Consider the following 20,950-nt stretch of genomic DNA (forward strand, 5'->3'; position numbering starts at 1 on the left):
GTGGCAGGGACCCAAGTACTTGGGCTATTACATGCTGCCACCCAGGGTGCACGTTAGCAGGAAGCTGGAATCAGAAGCACAGCCAGGACTTGAACCCAGGCCCTCAGATACAGGACTCAGCTGTCCCAAATGGTGTCTTAACAGCTCTTTTCTTTCTGAACAGTTTTTTTTTTAAGATTTATTTATTTATTTGCAAGTCAGAGTTACACAGAGAGAGGAGAGGCAGAGAGAGAGAGAGGTCTTCCATCTGCTGGTTCACTCCACAATTGGCTGCAATGGCCAGAGCTGCGCTGATCCAAAGCCAGGAGCCAGGAGCTTCTTCCAGGTCTTGCATGTGGGTGCAGGGACCCAAGGACTTGGGCCATCTTCTACTTCTTTCCTAGGCCATAGCAGAGAGCTGGATCAGAAGAGGAGCAGCTGGGACTAGAACTGGCACCCATATGGGATGCCGGTGCTTCAGGCCAGGGTGTTAAACCGCTGCGCCACAGCGCCGGCCCCTCTGAACAGTTTTTGATGAAAGTGTTTATAAGGATTCCAGCATGGTTAAACAAACCAGAGATCCCTTCATTTTGTAGGTGTGGAAACCAAGGCCCAGAGAAGGATAGCTCTCTGCCCAAGGACCCACAGCTACCCATTGGCAGAGGCAGAACTAGAAACCAGGAGCCAAGGCTTGGGGCAGTGAGGGCCGCAGGATGGGCTGTTCCCACTCAGAAGTTTTCAGAGCTTCTCCTGCTTCTGGCTGGTCTCAGGACAGCCCAGATCCTGTCGCAGGGTTTTTTGCTCAAGGTCTCCTGGCCTTAGGCTGGGAAGAAGCCAATGAGCTCTCAGACGAAGGGACAGGCCACTGCAGAGAGGGTGCCTCTGTCCTTGCATGAGGGCCTGGCAGGGCTGGATCTGTGTCTCTCTTCAACACTGAGTAAGGGTCTTTTCAGATCTTAGTGGGGCTGGTGGTCGCTCCCATGGACCACCCCTCTCAGAGGCTTGTGGGTAGGGAGCAGTACTCGCCTCCAGTTCACCCCTAGAGGTTGATCACATAGGATTTGAGGTCAGATAAAACTGGGTTCAAGTTTGAGTTCTACCATATGACCTTGGGAAAGTTACTGCAGCTCACTGAGCCTTGCCTTTCTCATCTGCAAAATGGGTACAATATTCTATTGAGACACTCTGAGGATTAAAGGAGATCAGTATTGTAGAGTGCTTAGCACAGAGTGCAGCATGTAGCCAGTGCTCGCTGAGTGGTACCTGTTACTACCAAGCATCACGACTTAGCTCTACAGCACAGCATCCCTGATAACAAGCGAAAGGCCAGTTCCTCGTCACCGGGAAGAAGGGAATTTCTCAAGTGACTCCTTCAGGGGTCAAGATCACAACAAAAGGTAGATTTGCACTTAAACTATTTCTCTGGGTTTTTAACTTTTTCCTTCCTGTGACCCAGAAGGGAGTATATACGTTTGTCTACACATACAGCAAATGTCACAAGAAAATTGACCCTCATTGTGTGTGAGGTCCAGTGATATTTTCTTTTCAATTCTATCCGATTCTATCGATTTTTCTGAAAACTGGTGCCCACACACTGAACTTATCTCATGGTCTGCTAGTGAACCTCAAAGTTGGTGTTATGTTGTTTTCAACTATGGATCTTGAACTTGAATGTGAAATGTGAGGTAGGCCCACCCCAGAGGCTCTGAGCAGAAGCTGGGAATCTTTAACAAGCACCCCAAGGGTTTCTGAAGCAAAGGATTTGTATCCCGAGCCCAGAGAGATGTTGCTCGCCGCTCATGTTGGTGGCCATCCCCAGGAAGCTCCCTGGGACACATAGTGCTCCTGCTGGGACTGAGTACACAGGGGGCATCCCTCACCTGCGCTATCCCATTCCACATAGACTTCTGTAAAGTGAGGGAACTTGAATGAGGGGCCAGGTGAGACATGGTGGGGGTGGAGGGGGCACTGGAGCAAGTGAGGGGCTGGCAGCGGAGGATGGAGAGAGAAGATAAAGAATTCTCACCGCCGTGGACAAGCTCCTCTGATTGGCGAGTGTCTCTGGGGTGTCTTCAGCTAAGCAGCATGTTGAGGGCGCTTTACATATAATGGAAACTGAGGCACACCTGTACCTTGCCTAGGTCTCTTCAAGAGTCAGCTTAGAGCTGGGATTTGAGATGAGGCTTGTTGAATTTGAAAGTCTGCACTCTCAGCTGGTCTGCTGCACTAGCTCTGTGGTGTGCAAGGCTCAGAGACCCTCTGAGGGGACAGGGGCTTCCCATGGCCCCTGGACATGCCAGCCCTCCCCCCACCATGGTTGCCAGGCAACCACATGAAGGTCCAGGTCTCTGGACAGCAGCTCCCCAGGGAAAAGGCCCAGGTGGATGGTCCTGGTGAAGAAGCTGACCTCACTGTGATTCTTCTCTGGCCGCCACCCCCAGTTGTCCCCTATGAGATCACGCTGTACACCAGTGATGTCTTTGCTGCCGGCACAGATGCCAACATCTTCATCGTCATCTATGGCTGTGACGCTGTGTGCACCCAGCAGAAATTCCTGTGCACCAACAAGAGGGAGCAGAAGCTGTTCTTTGAGAGGAAGTCCGCCTCCCGCTTCATCGTGGAGGTACCGGGGCTCAGCGGGCTGCCCGAGACAGGGGTGGGTGCCTGACATGCATCCTTCACCTGGATGGGCTGCTCTTGATGAAAGACGGGCAGCTCATCCAACCTCTCTAGGCCCGAGACTTCTAACCCACAAGAGGCTGGTGACACGTGCCCTGGCGAGGAGCAAAGGTGGTAATGAGTGTACAGGGCCTGGCGGAGCTAGAGGCCCCACAACAACACGGCATGAGGGCTTCCAACAGCAGACACAGTCCACGAGTTCAGCACGGCTTTCAGACTGCCTGGGGCAGCTGGGGACCTCAGCCCCAGTGATTATGTGGGGATAGGGCCTCCCGCTCAGCGCTCAAGCCATGACCAAACCATCTGGTATAGGAGAACAGCCTGGATGGCCCGTGACTCCATCAGGTCTGGGCAATGGGGATTTTTCTGTTTGCTGTTTAGTGTGGGTGGAATTCATAGCAGCTTGGTATCCCATACGACTCAGTTCCGTGCACACTCATTGTGCCTGCCCTGTGTACCCAGCTGCGTGCTAGGGTCCAGCCCCTGCCTATAAGGGGCTTGCTGTCTAGCTGGGGACCCCAGACCTCCACACCAGGACCAGGCTAATGTGAGAGTCTGGTGATCAACAACATACCCGACCCTGTGGGTCAGAAGGCACTGTACTAGGGATTTATCTGTATTTGCTCACTTAACCTCCCATCAACCCTGCTCTGTTAGGAGCCCTGTGCAAATAGGGGGAAGCTAAGGCACAGAGAAGTTAGTACCTTAACCTAGAATGCATGGGTAGAATGTAGTAGAGGTCAGTTTGAAATCCAGGAAGACTGGCTCTGTAATACGTGCTCTGAGCAGTAGTCAGCCAACACTGCACTGGTTAGGCCCTGCAGTGGGCTAACACAGGCCTGGTTAGCACTGCAGTGGCCCAGCACAGGCCTGGTTAGCCCTGCAGTGGGCTAGCACAGCACTGTTTAACACTGCAGTGGGCTAGCACAGCCCTGGTTAGGCACTGCAGTGGGCCAGCACAGCCCTGGTTAGGTACTGCAGTGGGCTAGCACAGCACTGTTTAACACTGCAGTGGGCTAGCACAGCCCTGGTTAGTACTGCAGTGGGCCAGCATAGCCCTGGTTAGCCCCTGTAGTGGGCTAGCACAAACCTGGTTAGGCACTGCAGTGGGTTAGCACAGCCCTGGTTAGCACAGCTCTGGTTAGGCACTGCAGTGGGCTAGCACAAACCTGGTTAGGCACTGCAATGGGCTAGCACAGCACTGTTTAACACTGCAGTGGGCTAGCACAGCCCTGGTTAGCACTGCAGTGGGCCAGTACAGCCCTGGTTAGGTCCTGTAGTGGGCTAGCACAGCCCTGGTTAGGTACTGCAATAGGCTAGCACAGCCCTGGTTAGGTACTGCAGTGGGCCAGCACAGCCCTGGTTAGGTACTGCAGTGGGCTAGCACAGCCCTGGTTAGGTACTGCAGTGGGCTAGCACAGCCCTGGTTAGGTACTGCAGTGGGCTAGCACAGCTCTGGTTAGCACTGCAGTGGGCCAGCACAGCCCTGGTTAGGTACTGCAGTGGGCCAGCACAGCCCTGGTTAGGTACTGCAGTGGGCCAGCACAGCCCTGGTTAGGTACTGCAGTGGGCTAGCACAGCCTTGGTTAGGCACTGCAGTGGGCTAGCACAACCCTAGTTAGGTACTGCAGTGGGCTAGCACAACCCTAGTTAGCCATTGCATTAGACAAGCACTGGTGACTGACTAGTTAACTAGTAGTCTAGTAGTCTAGCTAGTTAACTACTAGCTAACTAGTAGACTAGCACTGCATGAGTTAGAAACTGCAGTGGACTAACACAGCTTTAGTTAACCATTGCAGTGACCTGCACTGCCCTAGTTAGCCACTGCAGTAGATTAATCCTGCATCCAGCCACCACGCAGGAGACCAGTGCTGTACTGAGTTGTTGCTGCAGTGGGCTAGTGCTGCCCTAGTTAGCCAGTACAGTGCAGGAACACTGAGATGGGTTGATGCCGCAGTAGACAGATATACTGCAGTGACTGAGCTTGCTACAGGTGCCCAGAGCGGGAAGGAAGTTCCCTCTAAGACAGCTTTGACCTGGACCTGAGAGTGGGCATGAGCAGGGCAAGGAGGAAAGGTGTTCCTAGCAAGGGGAACAGCAAGGCCATCGGCCCAAAGGTAGAAATATGCACAGGTGTGCTCTGGGGTTTGGCCAGAGGGCGCAGGAGGAGCCTGAAGTGAGGGGAGAGAGGACAGGGTAGAAGCAGGGCAGAAAGGGACGTGCAGGAGACCCCAGAGGAGGAGAACCAGGAGCCTTGAGTAGCCTGGCCTTGCAGGTCAGGGGGGCCTTATTTTCTGGTGGGATAGAAGGTCTAGAACGGCTCCTCCTTCCTTCATAAGCCTGCGTCCCTGGGGACCCCGGTGCCTCTGCACCCTCCGGAAGCTGCCAGCTTTTGTGGGAAGGTCTGCCACTTGTGTTGAGTCTTCCAGCAAGGAAGATTCAAGGGTGATTCATCGTTCACACAAAGCTCGCATCTCATCACCCCAAGATGTCGGTGAGTCACGCGGCGTGCCGGGCCCGTGGCAGGGCTGTGATTACACCTCAGCGTGACTTCCGGGGAGCGTTCTCAATGAACTCCCTCTAGTAGGCAGCTGTGACTCGCCAGTAATTTGTTGCTATTTTTTTTTCTTCTCAAATATATGTGGGTATTGAAGGAAGTAGAAGAGCTTCGGGGTAGGTAGGGAGCTGGCCTCTGTCTCCCTGCCTGCTCGTGTCCCCGTCTCATCACTTCTGTTTTCTGATCTGTCTTCAGGTGAGAGGTAGAGCACTGGGTTGTGAGTTCATAACTCTTGGTTCTGTGTCTGGCTTAGCCACTAACTCATGAGCAGGCCTCTCCCTGTCTCTGGCCCCATCCAAGACAGAGAGGTTGGCCAGGAAAAGAACAGTAAAAGCTATGAATTGTTGAGATGTCCCATGTGCCAGCCCTGCCCTAAGCACTTGTTATGAACCAACTCATCAAACCATATAATATTACCAAGATGGGGTCCTGTAATCATCCCATCTACAGATGAGAAAGCAGAGCCCAGGACAACTAAGTAACTTGCTCAATGTGCTATAAAACAGCACGGGGATCTGAACTCAGGCCTTTACTGCTTGATTTTCACCTCCCAGAACACCAGGGTCCCTCCTGGCACCCTCTGAGCCTGTCCCTGAGGCCTGCCATATGTGACCCGAAATCCCTCAATACCTTATGGGCTCAGGGCTGAGGTGGCCACCTGGACGTGCAAATGCGTGGTTTCATTAGTGTCCTTGCAGCCAGAGGCCCAGGCATCTGGGCCCTTGAAGAGATCGGCCAGGGAAGGAGGAGAGAGAGAGGCAGGGGCTCGATCCCAGATCCCGCCAGGCAGCCAGGCCTCAGATGGAGCTCTTGCAGGCCACGCCTGGCCTGCATGTACCTGTGCTGCCCTGTATGTGGAAGAACACAGCCTTGTTAGGCGTGTCTGGGGATACCAAGGCCAACCTCAGGTCACAAATCTCTGTTTAATGATTCAGAGCCCTTGGGGGCTTGCAGGACCCCCAAAGGGCCATTATGGACATGGGCTCCCATGTCTCTGATGCCGGGGTTGGGGGATGGGGGCTGGGCAGTGCTGCAGGGTAACTGTGGCTGCAGCAGCCTTGTTAACTCACCGAGCCTGCAGCAGTGTAGTGCCCACCCAGTTGCTAAGAACTAGAGAACAATTGGCAAAAAGAACCGTGTCCATGATCTTAGATCTAAAAGTGACCTTAAGGGGTGATCCTGTCTGTGCCCCTGCCTTCAGCTGAGGAATACCCTAATCTCCCCCAGATATAGATGAGCCCGGGGCCAGTACCTTTCTGCTATCACAGGGAGTGGTGGCAGAGCCAGGGCTGGAACTGAGAATACAGGTGGGGAGGGAGGCTGCCCCAGTTCATTCAGAGGTTCCTTGTGTCTGTCGTCATGGAAGCTTCGCCTTTGGTGAATGACTCAGTCACACGCCATTCACTCCTCAAGATCTCTTCATTCACACCAGAGCTGACTCTGCCACCTCTTTGTGGCCACAGAGAGCTTGATGGAGCGAGTTCCTTAGAGGAGCTGCCAGGAAACTCAAGTCTGCAGATACCAGCCCCCATGCCTCTAGCTGGCACCCCAAACTTCAGGGTATGAACTCCATGGACTGAACATGAGCCAGGGCATCAGGTATCATGGTGTCTCCTTGCCACTTCTTTTCCCTTTGCCCTGACTTCCTCATCCATTTCTTATGCTTTTACCAGCTCAGATTTTCTGGGGAACAAGACAGGATACAGATTGCTATATCCAGCATCATTTTGCGTTGTGACACGTGATACCTGGGAGGGGGCTCCTGGGGTACTTGAGCAAGGACTGCTGAGTGATAGAGAGCAGCTTGGGCAAGGAGCTGATTGGTGTGTGACGAGTTGAGTGGACACCTTGCCTCCTTACAGGGCTCCCAAGGGGTCAGGGGACCCATAGATCCTGACTGCACCCCTACCCCCAGGCTCCTGCAGTAAGGAGAATAGATTGCAGATCCCTATTCCCAGTGCAGGGGCTCACTTTCCCACTAAATGGGACTTCCATGCACTCCACTGTAGTTAAGATTCAGCACTGGGGCCAGTGCTGTGGTACAGCAGGTTAAGCTGCCACCCGCAACACCAGCATCCCGTATCTGAGTGCCAGTTTGAGTCTCAGCTGCTCTACTTTTTTTTTTATTTGACAGGCAGAGTTAAACAGTGAGAGAGACAGAGAGAAAGGTCTTCCTTCCATTGGTTCACCCCACAAATGGCCTACAGCCGGTGCGCTGCGCCAATCCGAAGCCAGGAGCCAGGTGCTTCCTCCTGGTCTCCCATGTGGGTGCAGGGCCCAAGCACTTGGGCCATCCTCCACTGCCTTCCTGGGCCACAGCAGAGACCTGGACTGGAAGAGGAGCAACTGGGACCAGAACCCAGCGCCCATATGGGATGCCAGCACCACAGGCGGAGGATTAACCAAGTGAGCCACGGCACTGGCCCCTCAGCTGCCCTACTTCTGATCCAGCTTCCTGCTAATGTCCCTGGAAAGGCAGAAGAAGGTGGCTCAGGTGCTTGGGCCACTGCCACCCACAAAGGACACCTGGATAGAGGTCCTGGCTTCTGACTTTGGCCTGTCCCAGCCCCGCTGTTGTGGCCATTTGGCGAATGAACCAGCTCCGGCCATTGTGGTCAGTTGGGGAGTGAGCCAGCAGATGGAAGACCTCTCTCTCTCTCTCATCCTCTCTCTGTGTAGCTCTTTCAAATCAATCAATCAATCAATCTTGAAAAGGAGTGGCTGGAAAGAGAGGCACTCCTGGGAACCAGGGGACTTGAATAGGGTCAGCCTGTGAAGGCAGGAACCAAGCTCGTCTTCTGATTTTAAGGAGGAGCGGGGAAGTGAGGCGTGAGCATGGAATGTGCAGTGGCGAGTGGAGACTGGCCTGGCTGGCCTTAGAGACGTGCTGGGAGAAAGTGGCCCTCGAAGTTCAAGGGGTTGCGGTGTAGCTGGGGTGCGGCTCACCCGGACCCTCTGGCCAACATCGGGTGCCTGTTCTCCTTTCCAAAGTTAGAAGATGTGGGAGAAATCATCGAGAAGATTCGGATTGGCCATGATAATACGGGCATGAATCCTGGGTGGCACTGCTCCCACGTGGACATCCGCCGGCTCCTCCCCGATAAAGACGTGAGTGTTTGTTCGGCCCCGCTGCTGTTTTGCCCTGTGTCAGAAGAGACTTGGGGGGTCCCTCACGGACGACTTGAGCTTTGCTGAGCTATGAGCACCCAGTTCTCTCAGTGCAGGACTAGCACAGGCCCAAGGCAGACTCTTCTAGAACCTTAGTGGTCCAGGAGGGGGGTCTGGGCAGCCGTGTCTGTGCTCTGCTGTTGGTGAGTGGCCAGCCTGCCTGTCTTGCTACTCGAGCTCAAATCACAGAAGAAAGTCCACCCAAACAACTTGCAAGACATTCTGAAGCCACACCGTTCTAAATCAGGGGGCCAGCGCTCAATCATGAGCGTGGGTGTGAATGGTGGGGAGCAGTTTCAAAGCACAGAGCCTTCTCTCCTTGCCCGTGGAACCTGCACTTCCAGAATGGGGTTCAGATACCTATTTTTAAATGACCCTGGGAACCGCAGCTTTCAAGAGCCAACCTCTGATGTGGTTGTGGGCATCTTTCAACAGGCTTTGCTGCAATTGGGGCCGGGCCATGGGGCCTTCCCTGTGGCTTCTGTATTGTCAATGTGGCCCCACGATGCAACGCTAAGGCTGGCAGCTGCCACAGTGCGGGCTAACTGTCACCTTTCCTCCTCACCCCAGGGTACAGAGACCTTGACTTTCCCGTGTGACCGATGGCTTGCCACCTCCGAAGATGACAAGAAGACCATTCGCGAACTGGTCCCTTACGACATCTTCACTGAGAAATACATGAAAGATGGGTCCTTAAGGCAAGTCTACAAGGAAGTGGAGGAGCCTCTGGACAGTAAGTGAGGGGTGATCTCCCTTGCCACCATCAGCAGCTCCAGGATCATGGTCTTTTCTCAGAGGAGGGTCTGTTGTCATGTCCATTCTACTAACAAGGCAACTGAGGCCGACAAAGGTTCCACACCCTGCCCAGCTTCCCCCAGCTAGTCAATGGCAGAGCTCGTCCTCAAGGTCTTACCTGTCTCACTTCCAGGTTTATGCCTGAGTCTTCTCCTGGCCTGACACCGATACTCCATCCATGCCAGTCTTTGTTTTCTCCCTGCTCTGTCTATTTGGCTGCCACTCTGTGTGTCTTTCCTCTGCTCTTGCTGGGCCTAGCTATCCCAAGTAAGAAATGAATTCATTCTTGCTTAATATGTAACTGGAGCTATGGTGCACTTGTTCGCAGTGGTCGTGTGTCCAAGAGTGTCCAAGGTCATGGCTTTGTTTTCTGTATGGGCCAGTGACGTTTGTCCATTCCTTATGGGTGTGGTTTTCTCTGCAGGATTTTCCCAGACCCAACCACCAACTTATTCTGCTTCCTCTACCAGAACCTGGGCTCTCTCCCTACCTCTGAATAGTGTACTGAGTGCTTGTTGCATTTTGCTTGCCAGGTGGGTACCATAGTGCCCAGCCCTCAACCTTCAGTTCTCCTCTTTTTCTACATTGTGTGTGTGGAGGAGTGGGGAGGTGAGAAGAGGCACACACACACACATTCTTCTCTCTTTCTACATTGTATGTGGGGGGGGGGGTGAGAGGAGGCACGCACACACATACACACACATGTGGGCATGTCATGCCTGTGCTTTGACCAGTAGTGCCATTGTTGTGTCAGTATCACGTTATTCACTGGCCGTTAAGATCTGAATAACCTTTAACAATTTCAAAATAAAATTCACTTGCAAAAAAATAATGGGCCTTTTACCACTGATGGTGAACAGAAGAATACTGTCAGTATTTTATCAGGGCAGTCTATGTGGTCAGAGAAGCTTCCAGAGCCTGGAGATTCAGTTTGGATTTGTTGTGTTGCCTTCTTGGAAAAATTGGAGGGAGACCCAAGGTTCTAATGAAACCCAAGATTCTCACCTGAAGCCAAGAGAACAGATCTTTTTGACCACCACGCTGATAAAATGATCAAAACGCAAACTGTTCCTCCCCACACACCCTCTTTGTTCAATCAGCAGAAGTAACACAACTGACTTGCCGCTCACATAGAAATAGGAGGGAGTTTGGTCTCCATAGCACCTCGCTCCCTTCTCTTATCCCTTTCCCCCGAATTTCCTTGCAGTGAAATCTGGGGGAGAGGGATCGTTCCCTTGGGCCCCAGCGGCACTGTCAGGCTCTTGGGTGTGTGCCCTCTGAGCTGGGGGATGTTTCTAGGGAAACGTCTTTCCGCTGACGAGCTGTGTGCCTGGGTGGGACGGGGAGGGAGGTGATCCAGAAATAGCTAGATTCACTGCAGAGCCGCCTTGCCCTGCAGCCAGGAGCTCAGTCCCTTTCCGTAACCCCCACAGGGTGGGAGGGGGCAGTAGAAAGGCCACAGGCATCACAGCCTCTGGTGACAGTGTCCGCTCTGGGCCAAGGACTCCTGGGAAAGGTGTTCCCACAGGTCCACTCCACTGCGGTTGTTTCAAAGCCATGCCCAGGTGGATGGGGGACTGTTGACTGTTGTTTCTGCTCTGTGACAAGATCTCTCTCTCTCTCTTTTTTTTTTTTTTTTTTGACAGGCAGAGTAGACAGTGAGAGAGAGAGACAAAGAGAAAGGTCTTCCTTTTGCCATTGGTTCACCCTCCAATGGCCACTGTGGCCGGCGCGCTGCGGCTGGCGCACCGCGCTGATCCGATGGCAGGAGCCAGGTGCTTCTCCTGGTCTCCCATGGGGTGCAGGGCCCAAGCACTTGGGCCATCCTCCACTGCACTCCCTGGCCATAGCAGAGAGCTTGCCTGGAAGAGGGGCAACCGGGAAAGAATCTGGTGCCCTGACCGGGACTAGAACCCAGTGTGCTGGCGCTGCTAGGTAGAGGATTAGCCTATTGAGCTGCGGCGCCGGCCCAAGATCTCTTTAAAAAAAAAAAGATTTATTTATTTATTTGAAAGTCAGAATTACACAGGGAGAGAAGGAGAGGCAGAGAGAGGGAGAGAGGTCTTCCATTCGCTGGTTCACTCCCCAGCTGGCACAATGGTCAGAGCTGCGCCGATCCAAAGCCAGGAGCCAGGAGCTTCTTCTGGGCCTCCCACGTGGGTGCAGGGGCCCAAGAACTTGGGCCATCTCCTACTGCTTTCCCAGGCCATAGTAGAGAGTTGGATCGGAAGAGGAGCAGCCAGGACTCGAACCGGCACCCATATGGGATGCCAGCACTGCAGGCAGTGGCCTTACCCGCTAAGCCACAACGCTGGCTCCTGATGGGATCTCTAATGTGACTTCGTGTCTGTGTTGGGCCAACAGGCTTGGGCAATGCCAATTCTTCTAAGCACACAAGTGTGGATGGGATTCTGCCCTGGGCTGAGTCGGGTGGGGTGGGGCAAGCTCCTAACCCTCAGTTGTCACAGAGCACCCAGGAACTTTGAGAGCAGGGATTGAGTCAGGCTGCAAGACAGGGAGAGTGGAGTTTGGGCTTGGATGTGTGCGTCTATGATTTGGCAACTAGTCCTGGGGGAGCTGTCCCCTAGGAACCAGGATCAAAAGCACAGGAGGTGACTACAGACTCAGGGAACTCAAGAAGTCCATACCCAGAGTGTGCAAGATGAGCGCTGAGGGCCACAGATGGAACTGGGAGATCTTGGCGTTCAAGGGGTGGGCAGAAGGCTGCAAATGAAGCTACTCAGGGAGCACCCAGAGAGGCAGAAGGTGAGCAGGAGGCAATGACGCTGCAGAGTCCAAGGAAAATAAGAAAACACGGGCTCATCATGTGGGCACGAGTGTGTGCCACGGCCACGGCCATGGGCATGAGCAGCTCACAGTACCTTCTGAGCCCACTTGCAAGGGTTGGTGCGAAAGTCCATCTCGGGCACTGCAAGGAAGGAAGCCTCTCTTTCTAGGATCTTGGAAGAATCCTGAGGCTCATGGGAGAGGTCTGGCCCCTACTATAGGGTGAGCACTCCTTTGCCACATGGTGCCAAGCTGCTGCTGACTCTCAGCCAACACACACGTGTCATTTCTTGCGATGACCAGAAACACCCCAGCATGAACCCTGGTGTTGTCAAGGGACCTCCTCTTCCACCCTTGAGGCCTCCTTCAAGCTTCAAGTCCCCATATATGTCCCCAGCCATCTCCCTGTTGGGTTTCTGGGTACAGGTTGGGGGTCTCTGCCTCCCAGGAGGAGGGAGAGTAAGCTTCCTTCCATGTGGCCACCTCCACCCTTCACCTCCAATCTTAGATTCCATTTCTTTTCTTCGGCAATAATCCACCTGAGTCCCCTCTTTCTTGGCATGAAACTCAAAGTCTCTTAGGACGGAAGAACATGGAGAGGGGACCAGGCATTCTTAGCTTCATTTTAACACAAGACTTGCCACTTCTCGGGTGCTGGGAAGAGTTGGGAAAGGGGATACTTTATTCTTCCTTGATGAGTCCACAGCAGCAAAACAAAAACAAGGCACCGTTGGGTTTTTTTTTTTTTTTCAGGACTAAGGACTTCAGAATCTTTAAAAACTTTTATTTAAAAAAAAAAAAACAAAAACTTTCAAAAATGTTAATTTGGAGAGGAGTATCATTCTTGCAGAAAATAATTAATTATATAGGTTGGTTTATAAATTATGTTAAATTCTATATGAAAATGGATTTCTATCATTTTGTGGTGTATACTGCAACTTAAGTCTTTTTTGTGGTAAGATAAGGAAGCCATTTATTATTTCTACGACACTGATTTCAGTCTTCTCAACAAAACAGTTACAGTGATTTTGTGAATAGTTATGACAGCTTAGCTTTAGCTTTGTTTTTCTTTTCTTTTTTTTTAACTTTTATTTAATGAATATAAATTTCCAAAGTACAGCTTATGGATTACAATGGCTCCCCCCCATAACGTCCCTCCCACCCACAACCCTCCCCTTTCCCACTCCCTCTCCCCTTCCATTCACATCATGATTCATTTTCAATTCTCTTTATATACAGAAGATCAGTTTAGCATACATTAAGTAAAGATTTCAACAGTTTGCTCCCACACAGAAACATAAAGTGAAAAATACTGTTTGAGTACTAGTTATAGCATTAAATCTCAATGTACAGCACACTAAGGACAGAGATCCTATATGAGGAGTAAGTGCACAGTGACTCCTGTTGTTGACTTAACAAATTGACACTCTTGTTTATGGCATCAGTAATCACCCGAGGCTCTTGTCATGAGCTGCCAAGGCTATGGAAGCCCCCTGAGTTCACCGACTCTGATCATATTTAGACAAGGCCATGCTCAAAGTGGAAGTTCTCTCCTCCCTTCAGAGAAAGGTACCTCCTTCTTTGATGACCCGTTCTTTCCACTGGGATCTCACTCACAGAGATCTTTCATTTAGGTGTTTGTTTTTTTCCCCAGAGTGTCTTGGCTTTCCATGCCTGAAATACTCTCATGGGCATTTCAGCCGGATCCACATGCCTTAAGGGCTGATTCTGAGGCCAGAGTGCTGTTTAGGACATCTGCCATTCTATGGGTCTGCTGTGTATCTCACTTCCCATGTTGGATCATTCTCTCCCTTTTTTATTCTATCAGCTAGTATTTGCAGACACTATTCTTGTTTATGTGATCCCTTTGGTTCTTAGTCCTATCATTATGATCAATTGTGAACAGAAATTGATCACTGGGACTAGTGAGATGGCATTGGTACATGCCACCTTGATGGGATTGAATTGGAGTCCCCTGGTATGTTTCTAACTCTACCGTTTGAGGTAAGTCAGCTTGAGCATGTCCCGAATTGCACATCTCTTCCCTCTCTTCTTCCCACTCTTATATTTAACAGTGATCACTTTTCAGTTAAGTTTCAGCACTTAAGAATAATTGTGTATTGACTACAGTATTCAACCAAAAGTATTAAGTAGAACAAACAAAAAAAATACTAAGAGGGATAACTTATTAAGTTGCTCATCAACAGTCAGGGTGAGAGCTGATCAAGTCACCGTTTCTCATAGTGTTCATTTCACTTTAACAGGTTTCCTTTTTGGTGCTCAGTTAGTTGTCACCTATCAGGGAAAACAAGTGGTATTTGTCCCTTTGGGACTGGCTTATTTCACTCAGCATAATGTTTTCCAAATTCCTAACAGGGATCACTTTTCAGTTAAAATTTAAACACCTAAGAATAATTGTGTGTTAATTACAGAGTTCAACCAATGGTACTAGAACAAAAAAACATGAAAAAATGTTCAAGATCACTAGCAATCAGGGAAATGCAAATCAAAACCACAATGAGGTTTCACCTCACCCCAGTTAGAATGGCTCACATTCAGAAATCTACCAACAATAGATGCTGGAGAGGTTGTGGGGAAAAAGGGACACTAACCCACTGTTGGTGGGAATGCAAATTGGTTAAGCCACTTTGGAAGTCAGTCTGGAGATTCCTCAGAAACCTGAATATAACCCTACCACTCAACCCAGCCATCCCACTCCTTGGAATTTACCCAAAGGAAACGAAGTTGGCAAACAAACAAGCTGTCTGCACATTAATGTTTATTGCAGCTCAATTCACAATAGCTAAGACCTGGAACTAACCCAAATGCCCATCAACAGTAGACTGGATAAAGAAATTATGGGACATGTACTCTATCAAATACTATACAGCAGTCAAAACAATGAAACCCAGTCATTTGCAACAAGATGGAGGAATTTGGAAAACATCATGCTGAGTGAATTAAGCCAGTCCCAAAGGGACAAATATCATATGTTCTCCCTGATTGGCGACAACTAACTGAGCACCAAAGGGGAAACTTGTTGAAGTGAAATGGACACTGTGAGAAACAGTGACTTGATCAGCTCTTGTCCTGACGGTTGATGTACAATGTAATACTTTATCCATTATAGTATTTTTTTTTTGTTCTGGCACTGTTGGTTTTTATTTTCCCTGATCAGTTTTAATATTTGTCACATCAGTGTGTAGTGAGTCCTTCCCAGGGGCCCTCAGAAATGGAGAGGGTGGCAGTGACCTCAAAAATGTCATGGAAAATGTGTGTTATAAATAGATGGATTTCACAGGGGTTTTTTTTACACTAAAATAAACATCTTTCTTAATTCCATTTTCCATGAACTTTTTGAAGTCCCCCCTTGTATAAGGTTAGAGTGTCATGGCAGGAGGATTGAGTGACCACAGTGGTCACCTTCTAGGGCGTTTCCGGACCTTTCTCCCTATATGCTATATGGGTGGATAGTGGGAGAAGGGCTCAGGAAAGCCTCCATATTTTGAGTTTCTGTATCCAGACCAGATGGGCAAACCTCCCACTGGAGGACCCCCGTGCATTGCAGCCAGGTGCGCGTAACGGATCGAATGAGGGGAGGTGTTGACTGGGACATGAGCGTCACACCACCCTCAAACCACTGGGCCCAAACTAAAGTGCTATCTTCCTTTCTTTCCCTTGTCTGTCTGTCCACCTGCCTGCCCAGTTGTGCTATACTCGGTGCAGATCTTCACAGGGAACATTCCCGGGGCAGGGACGGATGCCAGGGTCTACATCACCATCTATGGAGACCTGGGGGACACCGGGGAGCGCTACCTTGGCAAGTCAGAGAACCGCACCAACAAGTTCGAGAAAGGAACGGTAGGAGTGGCCGGCTGAGCTGACCCCTTGCTTCTCCTCCCCAGGCCCGTTGTCTGGGGGTCACCTCTTCCTGGTCCTTGGGAAGCCTAGGAAGGTTGTGGGGGTGCCACACACCCTCGTCTGGGCTTTGCCTTTTGTCCTGCAAGTGCAGCCTGTCCCTCTCCTGGCCAAGGCACCTGCCCTGGGTCCTGCATGTGGGGAGTGGTGGAGCAGAAGGGGCCTGGGCAGCCAGAGGCTGGCTTGAGCTGTAGGCCTTTGGCTGTGTGGAAATGGGCCATTTTCAGAAAAGCCAGTTCACCTTGGTTGGGGGGGGTGTCCATAAACATGGGAGTGAACGCTGCAGAGAGGTGGGGCTGGGCCAGCACAGGCTTGACGGGGCTCTCTCAAGCTTTGACAGACGCCTCACCTAACTGAGCTGCCCTGGTCTCGGTTTTCTTGACTGGGAAGTGAGAGGTCCAATTTGCATTGTGTGGAGCCACGGGAAGTCCTGATCCCTGAGAAACCTCCCAGGGCTATGAATCGGGGAATAGACGGGCTCCCCACTCCCCCTCAGGTGGGTCTACTTTGGCCTGGCCTCTCTAGTGAGGTGCCAAGTAGCCTTCCAATTAAGCAAGGAGGTCTGTGGCTATAAGCAGGATTGAAACACCACAGAACCGGGGGCTGCCCCAGGCCCTTGCAGCTCTGACGTGCTGTGATTCCACAGAGGGCCCTCAGAGCGTGGGCATGGCCAGACTTCCCTTCCACACACGTGGCTTCCCTCTCTGCCTCTGCGCTTCTCTCCCTGTGCCCTTCCTGCCTTACTCCCTTCCTATGATCCATTGCCTCGTTTCTTTTCCGCATTCCCCCATGGGCCAGGCTATATCCAGAGGGAAAGAGGTGGAGAGTGCAGGTCTTGACCATGGCCGTGCGTGTACAGGGAATTCATGCAGCAGCCAGCGAGTATTTGTCAGAGGTCTCCTTCAGCAACCTCACCAGGCATGGCCCTTAGCCATGGACTGCTTGCTCCTGCTGAGCAGGAAATTAGCTCTGGGAGCACACAAGTGAGCGGCATTTAAGTGTGTTTGCTGTAGCAGCCACCCTACGAGCCTGTAACCCTCTTGGGAGGAGCCCTAGCCTAGTGACCGCATCCCCAGGAGTCAGACTCTAGGGCTCCGATTCATTTCTTCTATCATCTAGATAGTAAACCACTCAGCTTGAACTTCAGTTTCCTGCTTCTGAAGTGGGATTGGAAATGTGATTGCTAATTAGACTTTCAGACTGAAAGGCAGCTGAGATGTGAGAGAAATAATTTTTGAAACATGCGCACGTCCTATGAGAGACTTGTTCGCGGCTCTTGAGAAGTAACTGAGAGGCAGTCTAGCCTCCTCTTCCCATTTTGGAAAAATAGGATGCCAAAGAGTTCATGTGCTGCATGCAGTGGCCTTGACTCAGCACTGAGGTGTAATTGTCAGGGCCCAGACACTGGGGCCAGGTTACCCGAGTTCAGATCCTGACGCTCACTAGCTCTGTGATCTTGGGAGAAGCCACTCAGTAAATCTGTGCCTCCATTTTCTTGCCCATTAAAAATAAAGTTCTTTTAGGGCTGTAAAAGTCAACAGACATAAAACATGCAAAGCATCTAGAACCAAAAGAAGCTGGCTCTTTGTGCCCAGTGTGGTCAAGGCTTAGGAGAACACACCTGCCCTGCCTTTATGGGTGCCTGGTGACCTCACTGTCCACACAGCGGTGTCCTGCATACAGCTGGTTTCGCTCGGGGCTGTAGCTGCACAAACAGTAGGCACTCAATAAACAAACGTTGAGTGAAGAAATTGAGAAAAGAATTGAAGGTGATGCTGTCTGTCCTCCATGCTCAGATGCGGTTCCTTCCTCTGTCAGCCTTGTCACGTCACAAGCAAACCCCTCGGCCCGTTCTGCTCCCCCACTTTTCCTCCTACCCTCGGGTTCTGACGACCTCCGGGGGAGCTGGAGCTGCTTCTGGCTCAGCTGCTGAGCACCTGAGGACGTCTGCTTCTCCAACACCTGCTCCAGGAGACAGGAGTCAGCCTTGCCCCGCTGTGCCTCGCGGCACCCTGCCTTCTCCCCATCCAGTTACTGGGCCCGGAGGGGCTCCCTTCTAAGTGTCCTGGGAGTCAACTTTGTCACCACTCAGCCCTTCCTAACCTCGCCTCTCTCACTGAACAGCCAGCTCTCCCTGCTCCGGGCCCCGCCCACCTGTCCACCCTCAGGTTTCCTCGGCTCAGCCACCCAAAGCTGCTGGGATCACTCCCTCACTGCAGCCCGTCAGGACTTCCCACAGATCCCACGTCTGACCTGAATCCTTCACTTCCACTGGCTGCTGGGATGACCCCTTCAGACCCCACAGGATGGGCACAGAAGAGGGTCATGCGCCACACAGACCTCCCCAGGCCACCTCACTCGCTTGGGCATTCTCTCCTGCAGCCGGGACTCCCTCCCAGGTTCTCCAGGGAAATTCAAGCCCCTCCCACTATCAGCTCACCTCTCTCAGCGCTTTGACCCTTTGGCTGCCACACCTGAACAGTCCCACACTGTCCTGTCTCTGCCTCTTTCCAGACATTTCTCTGGATACATGTACATGTACCCATAGCACATAGGCAGAAAATAGATACCACGTCTTCGCTTGCCTTGGCACTCAGTGCGTTGTCTGGAAGTCCCTTGGTGTCGGCACAGTCAAGCAGAGGAGGAGCTGCCTGTTTCCTGTGACCTCTGCACATGCCACTTCCCATGAGAAAGGGTTTTCCAGACTTGCTGTGGGTTCCCCACGCAGCAGACCCCAACCCACGCCTTCCCATGTTCCTCTCTGAAAATCATTGTGCATTCAATGCCCTTCTGCACCTCTGAAGCGCTCGCTGGGGACAGATGCAAAGAGCTGGACTTGCCGTGTCCTGGGGTGTGCCCGTTCTTACTGTAATGAACTCAGTTACCAGTGCCCCATAGACCACGCTGATCCTCACCTACTGCCAGCTGTGCACCACCTGCCGCCATTCACCTACACTTCCCTCCATCTGTGGGCAGCCTGCACCTCAGCTGCCTGCAAAACCCAGTCCCACATCTGCAGCTTAATGGCAGCAGCTGGAACCGCCTCCCAGCTCTGCCTCTGGTCCTCCCACTGGGTGTGATACCCTGGTGGGAGAGAGTGATCTGTTCAACTCCTCTCTGGGTTCTCAGAGCTCAGCATGGTCTCTCTCACAGTGAGAAAATCTTCTGAACGGGAAGTGAGTGTGACTCAGGGTCACCTGGCCTCCTCCCCTTCCCCAGGCCCTGTCCCTCTGCTTCCCACCTCCACATTCAACTTCTGCCTTGGCCTCATAGCATCCAAGGCCTGGAACCCACACTTCACTCAGCTCTCCTCTAGAATCTGAGCACCTAGGGACCACAAAAGGAGGTCTTACCACACATCCCACCCAAACCTCGGGCCGCCTCTCTCTGCTTCCTCTCCTGCAGCCTCCAACTCCCTCCCAGGTCTTCCCATGGGAATTCAAGCCTCCTCCCATTATTCACAATGCTCTCCCCTCGATCAGAGCTTTGATCCTTTGCTTGCCACACCTGGACTCATTCCAAAGCTCTGATCCCAACTAAGGTCATGCAGTTAATGGACCAGGCTGAACACCCCTCCTCTGTCACGGCCATGACTTTCAGGCCAGCCCCTCCCACACGGTTCATCTTCCAAACACCCACAGGCTGATCCCAAGAGGAAGCTGAGCAGAGGCAGTTTTCTCTAAGGTGCCGTATACATGAGTGGGCTGTGAATCTGGGCCATTGTAGAAGTGAGGCCTTGGCTTTGGGCATCACCAAGCACTCGTGTTAGGTGTTCCCCCAAGCAGAGAGGTTGGTTCAGCCCAACAGTGGTGGGGGTGGAAGGTTCTGGAAGGACGTGGTTGGAGTGGGGTAAGATGGGGCCCTCCCTCCACTGAGTTCCCACCGCTGGCCTCCCCAGGCCGATACCTTCATTATCGAGGCCGCTGACCTGGGCGTCATCTACAAGATCAAGCTGCGCCACGACAACAGCAAGTGGTGTGCAGACTGGTATGTGGAGAAGGTGGAGATCTGGAACGACACCAATGAGGACGAGTTCCTGTTCCTGTGCGGGCGTTGGCTGTCCCTGAAGAAGGAGGATGGGCGACTCGAGAGGCTCTTCTATGAGAAGGTATGGGCAGGGGCAGGCAGCGGCTGTCCCATGTCCCTGGGGGCAGAATACCAGAGCTGTGATGGGGCTGGGCCATGTGTTTCCCTGCAGGAGTACACTGGGGACCGCAGCAGCAACTGCAGCAGCCCTGCTGACTTCTGGGAAATCGCCCTGAGCTCCAAGATGGCTGACGTCGACATTGAGACTGTGACAGGGCCCATGGCTGACTACGTTCAGGATGGCCCAGGTGAGCCAAGCAGGGAGTTCTTTAGAGAAAGAGTAGGCAGGTGGGAATGGCAAGCTTGTCTCGGATGGGCCACCCTTTAGCCCCACCTCCATGGATGACACATATCTAATGCTTTGTCATTTACAGTTTCCACACAGCTTCCATTTTCATCCCCCAACAACCCTGCAAGGTGGGAGGGCTCCTTTATGATGGAGAAGGAAAGGGTTGGTGGGTCGGGTGATGATGGCCTTGACCCACTGACCCACCATCAGCAGGGCATTAGCATCAACTCCACCCTCATCCAGACTCTGAGGGTACAGGACCAGCCCAGGGAGTCTGGGACAACCGGAAGGAAGAGCAACAATGAGAATGGCTCACTTGTCAACTGTGTGTCATACCCTGCACCCAGCTCTGCAAGTGTAAGGCATGAGGTAGTGAAGGTGGTTCTAACGACAAATCACTTGGCCTTGGACAAATCACTCTCTTGCCTTCAGTTTTTTTCTTCCTCCAAAAAGCAGAATCCTAATTACCTGGCAAGTTTGTTTCACCAGCCAGACTTTTTAAGGTCAGGCAGTTCCGTATCTATTAAACTCTGAAATGCGCTGCCTTTCTCTTTGGTCCTCTTACCATAAGAGCCAGACCAGGGTGATGGCCCCCTCCAGGAGACCACGCAGTGGGTCTGTGGAACCAGATATCCTACCCATTCACACTCCACCCTCTGCAAATGAGTGAAAAGGTCCACAACAGAGTGCTT

General features: G+C 52.0%; 1 protein-coding gene and 1 long non-coding RNA gene across 4 annotated transcripts in view; one reads left to right on the forward strand and one right to left on the reverse strand.

Annotated features, from left to right (window-relative positions):
- LOXHD1 (lipoxygenase homology PLAT domains 1) overlaps window positions 1-20,950 on the forward strand; it is a 175,383-nt gene that overhangs the window by 113,550 nt on the left and 40,883 nt on the right. For all 3 annotated transcript variants that reach the window (XM_051851250.3, XM_070050246.2, XM_089305178.1), the window contains 6 exons: window positions 2,421-2,602; window positions 8,207-8,323; window positions 8,954-9,116; window positions 15,672-15,826; window positions 19,782-19,991; window positions 20,082-20,217. In XM_051851250.3, the coding sequence (XP_051707210.3) occupies window positions 2,421-2,602; window positions 8,207-8,323; window positions 8,954-9,116; window positions 15,672-15,826; window positions 19,782-19,991; window positions 20,082-20,217 (963 nt within the window). The remainder of the gene's footprint in view (window positions 1-2,420; window positions 2,603-8,206; window positions 8,324-8,953; window positions 9,117-15,671; window positions 15,827-19,781; window positions 19,992-20,081; window positions 20,218-20,950) is intronic.
- Window positions 164-9,481, reverse strand: LOC138844026 (uncharacterized). Its single transcript, XR_011379346.2, has 2 exons — window positions 9,297-9,481; window positions 164-379 (listed from the first exon to the last, which is right to left on the reverse strand). It is a non-coding gene; the product is annotated as an uncharacterized LOC138844026 (long non-coding RNA).

Source organism: Oryctolagus cuniculus, chromosome 10, assembly GCF_051225735.1.
Source record: "Oryctolagus cuniculus isolate XC-2025 breed Fujian yellow rabbit chromosome 10, ASM5122573v1, whole genome shotgun sequence".
Taxonomy (NCBI): domain Eukaryota; kingdom Metazoa; phylum Chordata; class Mammalia; order Lagomorpha; family Leporidae; genus Oryctolagus; species Oryctolagus cuniculus.